We start from the raw sequence: 6376 nt of genomic DNA, 5'->3' as shown, positions 1-6376 counted from the left end.
GGTGACAGACGATCAGATGATGAACACCCCTCCTCTTTGGACTTTGTAATGCACCGCCTTTATGAACAGTTTTTCTTTTACAGTATTTCCAGTTCTACTTTACTGCCAAATTTTATTTTTAGATATATATTTTTCACACACAGAGAAGCAACTAAGTAAGCTTTTCAATAATTTTTAATAATAATAATTTCCATGTTGTTACTTGACAAATAATCTGCCCTTGATCTAATAAGGACTCAATTATGGCACCAATGCATATATATAAATATAAACAAAAGAATTTACTCACTAGAGGTGAGACTAAGCGAAAAACGCTTTCTCCCCCAAGCCAAAAAAATCTCACTCTGCTTGACATTAATTGACTATCATTATTTTAGATTAATCTAATGCAACATGTGGCTGTGCTGTATGCATTACTGGAAAAAAGTGTATTCATGATTATATTTGTTCAATTTTATATATTTAATTAAATGTGTTTCTATATTTATGTATATACTGTATATATATTTATTTCTATATTTAAGTAATCTAATTGAACATAAGTGTACTGCATGCATTACTGCAAAAATGTCTCATCATTGTTGTATTTGTTACATTTTCTTTGTTTTTTAATCAATATATTAATTTTTATTCTAAAATAGTTTGATTTATCTGTGTTTTGTAATTTGTATTGCAGAATTAAATGATTCTGTGTGAATGGGTCTGTAAGTGTAAAACCCTTTGGGTCTTCGAGGGAGGTAGAAAAACAACTATATGCTGTTTACCATTTATTTCTATATAATTGAATTTTGATTCAAATAATTTGATCAAATCAAAACATAAAATTCCACAAACTTTAGCAGGAATACCAGTGACCTTTTAAAATAATCAAGAATAGTTCTACAGCCATTAATGAATAGAAGCTTTTAGGATTATTAAGGAGAAATATATTCAAGATTTGCCATATGAACCAACAAGGAGAAAATGAGTTCAATTTCATTCCTCCAGACCACCAGAGGACACGCTTCAAGCACTGAATGACCCATCTTGTGCATGCGTTGTTCGAGAATTTGACAGCAAACAGTTACCTGTTACCCATCCAGATGATCACAATCAGTTGTCCTAACCATTTGCCCTGCACACAGGTGTATAAAAACAAGCACTCACCCATGTGGACTGTTTTTACAAACATTAGTGAAAGAATGTTTCGCTCTCAGGAGCTAAGGGAATTCCAGCGTAAACTGTCATTGGATGCCACCTGTGCAACAAATCCAATGGTGATATCTCCTTACTCTTAAATATACTCACAAAAATAAAGGAGCATCTTACAGAAACACATTAGATACATCAGATCTCAATATGAAGTTGGATATCTATACAAATAACGACAGGGCAGTGTTTTAGGAACAAAAGAATGCCAGGTCTTTTAATGGAAATAAAAGTTTTCAGCCTACAGAGGCTCAATTGTGTAGACACCATAAAATCAGAGTGAAATGAAGATGTGGCAGGCTAGTCCATTTTTTTCCAAAACTTAATTTTTGCAACTCAAAGTGCTTTTCAGTATCTTGTGTGGCCCCCACCAGCTTGTATGCATGCTTGACAACGTGGCGGCATGCTCCTAATTAGACGACGGATGGTGTCTTGTGGCATTTCCTCCCAGGTCTGTGTGAGGGCATCCCTGAACTATTGTACAATCTGAGGAGCAACCTGGCGGCGTCTAATGGACCCAAACATAATGTCCCAGAGATATTCTATTGGGTTTAAGTCAGGGGATCGTGAAGGCCTTTCAATTGTTTCAATTCCTTCATCCTCCAGGTACTGCCTGCATACTCTTGCCACGTGAGGCCGGGCATTGTCGTGTATTAGGAGGAAACCAGGACCTACTGCACCAGCGTAGGGTCTGACAATGGGTTCAAGGACTTCATCTGGATACCTTATGGCAGTCAGAGCACCATTTCCTAGGCAGTAGAGGTCTGTGCGTCCCTCCATGGATATGCCTCCCCAGACCATCACTGACCCACATGTCATGTTGAACCACGTTGCAGGCACCATAACGTTCTCCTTGTCTTCTCCAGACTCTTTCACGTCTATCACAGGTGCTCAGGGTGAACCTGCTCTCGTCTGTGAAAAGTACAGGGCGCCAGTGGTGGACTTGCCAATTCTGGTGTTCTTGAGCAAATGCCAGTGGAGCTCCACGGTGCTGGGCAGTGAGCACAGGGCCCACTACAGGACGTCGGGCCCTCTGGCCACCTTCATGAAGTCTGTTCCTGATTGTTTGGGTAGAGACATTCACACCAGTGGCCCTCTGGAGGTCATTCTGTAGGGCACGAGCAGTGCTCAGCCAGTTCCGCCTTGCACAAAGGAGCAGGTATCGGTCCTGCTGAGGGGTTGAGGACCTTCTACGGCCCTGCCCAGCTCTCCGAGAATAACCACCTTTCTTCTGAAATCTCCTCCATGTTCTGGAGATTGTGCTGGGAGACACATTAAACCTTTTTGCTGCAGGATGTGTGGATGTGCCATCCTGGAGAAGTTGGACAACCTGTGCAACTTCTGTAGGGTTAAGGAATCGCCTCATACTGCCAGTAGAGATAATTATCAAGCCAAAATCAGCACGAGTGGAAAACCAGCCAAAAAAGATCAAGAGGGAGAAACTTGAGATGACCTCCACATGTTAAACCAGTCCTGTTTTGAGGGTTTTCTAATTGTTGCCACGGAAGTGCAACTCTTGTTGATTCCATGAACACCAATACAGCTGAAATCGATTAACGAGGCCCTCAGCTGCTTAACCAACAAGAAAATTATCAGACAGGTTTAATTTAATTCATGCCAGGCCCAATAAAAAAAAAAAAAAGTTTTCCTTTAATTTTTGTGAGCAGTGTATATTCTACAGTCAACTATCAGCTCTATCGTAACGATATGGAAAAGTTTGGGAAAAACAGCCACCAAGTGGTCGGCCACGTAAACTGACAGAGTGGGGTCAGTGGATGCCGAAGTGCATAGTGCAAAGAGGTTGCCGACTTTCTACACAGTCAGATGCTACAGAGCTCCAAAGTTCATGGGACTTTCAGATTAGCTCAAGTACAGTACGCAGAGAGCTTCAGGGAATGGGTTTCCATGGGCGAGCAGCTCCATCCAAGCCACACATGACCAAGTGCAATGCAAAGCATTGATGCAGTGGTGTAAAGAATGCTGTCACTGGACTCTACAGCAGTGGAGATGGATTCTCTGAAGGGATGAATCACGCTTTTCCATCTGGCAATCTGATGGACCAGTCTGGGTTTGGAAGTTGCAGGAGAACAGTACATTTCGGACTGCATTGTGCAGAGTGTGAAATATAGTGGAGGAGGAATGATGGTGTGGGCTTGTTTTTCAGGGGATGGGCTTGGCCCCTCAGTTCCAGTGAAAGAGACTTTGAATGCTTCAGGATACCAAAACATTTCGGACAATTCCATACTACCAACATTGTGGGAACAGTTTGGAGACGTCCCTTCCTCTTCCAACATGGACAACAGTGTGCAAAGCAAGGTCCATAAAGACATGGAGGACAGAGTCTGGTTTGGATGAACAGGACTGGCCTGCACAGAGTCCTGACCTGAACCAGATAGAACACCTTTGGGATGGAAGAAGTTTGAAGTTTATTTGGTTGGTTGCATACATTCAACATTTCACAACCTTTAAATGATAATCCACAGAAACCAAACATGAATGGGCTGAAGCATTATGCTTATCAAAGCCCATCCAAAAAATACCACTTACACAGAAACAGAACTTAACATCAAGTTGACTAGTATGCCACAAGCATAAAAAACACTTTTCAACAAAATACATATTCATGCTTACAATATACACACATACTATGCATACATATATTACAGATGCATACATACATATTTACTGAAATTGAATTTTGCTAGTATTGATTAATATTGTTTTACATTTTATCAGTAACCTAATTTTTTAAGAGACTGTATGGAGATCTTTATTTAAAGAATTCCAAAGTTTTGTACCAAAAACAGGAGGACATCTCCATTTCATGATGAATTAGAGTGGAGACAGAGAGCCAGGCCTTCTCCACCAACATTAGTGTCTAATATGCGTTAGTTCGATATGTATTACCCCTCAAATTCAGACGCTATTAAAGATATCCCCAAATAATGAAAATTACTCCTGTTATTAGAGTCAGTTATTTAGTTATTATGGACCTGTGGAGCAGCCTCCCAGAGAGCCTAAGGACCACAGAGACTCTGCATGCTGTCAAAATAAAAACAATAAAAAATGCTCACCCCCTACCCTTTTAACCAGACTTTTGGTTAAGATTTAGAAATATATTTAACTGATATATAACTATTTTATATACTTTCCAAAAAATGTTTACTATGGTTAATTATTTTTTGCGCTTATGCATACTTTGGGTTTTTACCTTTCCTAAGGTTTACGTATGTATGTGTGCGCGTGTATAAATGTATGTACACTGTATTACCAAAAGTATTGGCTCACATGCCTTGACTCACATGTTAAGTTCCATCCCATTCCTAACCCATACAGTTTAATATGATGTTGGTCCACCTTTTGCAGCTATTCCAGCTTCAACTCTTCTGAGAAGGCTGTCGACGAGGTTGAGGAGTGTGTTTATAATAGGGCTGTCAATGTTAACGCGTTAGCACATGTGATTAATTAAAAACAATAATGTGTTATTTTATTAATGCAGATTAATTACACATCAAAACTGTCTTCCACTTCGCCATGGACAGTACAGGTTTACACAGCGTGTGTTGATTTCTGAAAATGTAAACGTGGTTGGACACTAACCCGCCTGCGTATGACATGGTCACTTACAAAAGAAATAAATATTCAATACATTTTTAGTACTTTATTCTTGGTATATTTTGATGTAAATCACTTTTTCAGAAAAAAATGACTATGTGATTAGTGGTGCGGTGGTTGAAAATATCAATGTCATCATGCTAGTATCGATATTTCTCCTTGGGATACTATCAATACTCAAATGATATGACCACCCCTAGCGTGGACAATTCCCCAAAATAAAATTCATCGTATTTGCATCTAGCCAATGTTTTTTTAACAAGAAACAAAAAACATATACGAAGAAAAATCCAAAAATCTGACAGCAAAACGGCAGTGGGCTCAAACATTTTTGTGCTAGTTGGTTTCAGTCATACATTGTATTTACATATCAGTCAGCTTTTATTAACCTTAATATATCTGTTGGGTATTAAGGTGCATAGCTGTACAACATGAGAAAAAAGAAATAAGGTCTAAATGAAAACACACAAATATTTATCACATTTAGGGAAATACATTTTCAGAAAACAGTGTTTTTATTATGCTATGTATCAACAATCGTACTTTAATCTCTACGGTGACTTGAAGCTTCAGTTCTGTTGTCTCACACTCGTATAAACACATTCTGTGTTTAAGTCGTTCTTCTGTCTTGATCTGTTGGACCTCTTAACATTTATAGCAGCGTAATGGAGATTTTCTGTGTCTTTGTTCTCAGCCTGAAACCAAATTCACAGAAAAGAATTACAGATTGAAGTTAGTGTGAATCCAAGATGAACATGATACCTGAAGAGAGTCTCACCTCTGAGCTTCTTAAGGGGGCAGCAGGTGATCTTTCATCTGGTTATTAAACACAGAAAAGTTTCACTTCAAGAACACACTTGTAGAACAGTGAAAGAAGTTTGTGTACCTGTGGAGGTGCAGTTGTTTCTCTTGTTTATCTTCCACAGAAGAAAAAGCAGAAAAACAACAAGAACGCTCAGGATGGTCAATAATCCAACCAAAGTGTGAAGAATCACAGAGTTCGGCAAAACGACATGGTCTGGAACCATGAAAAAAAATGTAACCTTGAATTAATCTGAATTTTATTTCATCCACAATTGTTATCTTTCAAAAGTTAAACTCACCTGTGAGGTCCAGTTTGGTCCTGTGTCCAAACAGTATGTGTCCACATGAGACAACAGCACAGTAGTAGATCCCAGCATGAGACTCAGTCAGGTTATCCATGTGCAGCTCGTAGACACAACTGTGTGTTTGCATGTTGTTATTTTTCTCACACTGATCATGAGTGTAAATGAGTCCTGGATGAGAGACTCCAGAGTCTTTGAACCAGTAAACTCTGTGTTCTCCATCACAGCTCCCAGTGTGTACTGTACAGTTCAGAGTCACAGAGTCTCCTGTGTGGATGTTCTCAGAGGACGACTGATCTACTGAAGTCTGGATGTAAGAAGAAGAGTCCTTCACAAGGACACTATAGCCCTCATAAAATTCATAAACAGATGAATGTACACCAACACAGTAGTAAGTACCTGAGTCTGATTTCTGTGCATTTGAGATCTTCAGGTGGTTTTTACCATCCCCGATCTCTAGCTGGAAC

The 6376-nt window shown here is 39.3% G+C and overlaps 1 protein-coding gene across 1 annotated transcript; it reads right to left on the bottom strand.

The window, feature by feature from the left end:
* Positions 1-5275: 5275 nt before the first annotated feature.
* Positions 5276-6216, bottom strand: LOC118598497 (the record flags this gene model as incomplete). The annotated part of the gene is made up of 4 exons (XM_036211227.1): positions 5276-5498; positions 5582-5619; positions 5690-5821; positions 5907-6216. Coding segments are annotated over 4 exons (606 nt in total), but the record flags the coding sequence as incomplete, so codon positions are not given.
* Between the last annotated feature and the right edge of the window lie 160 nt (positions 6217-6376).

The sequence above is a fragment of the Oryzias melastigma genome, unplaced genomic scaffold (assembly GCF_002922805.2).
Source record: "Oryzias melastigma strain HK-1 unplaced genomic scaffold, ASM292280v2 sc01384, whole genome shotgun sequence".
NCBI lineage: Eukaryota > Metazoa > Chordata > Actinopteri > Beloniformes > Adrianichthyidae > Oryzias > Oryzias melastigma.
Note: the sequence above shows the minus strand (reverse complement) of the source record. Positions and strands in the feature narration are given on the sequence as shown.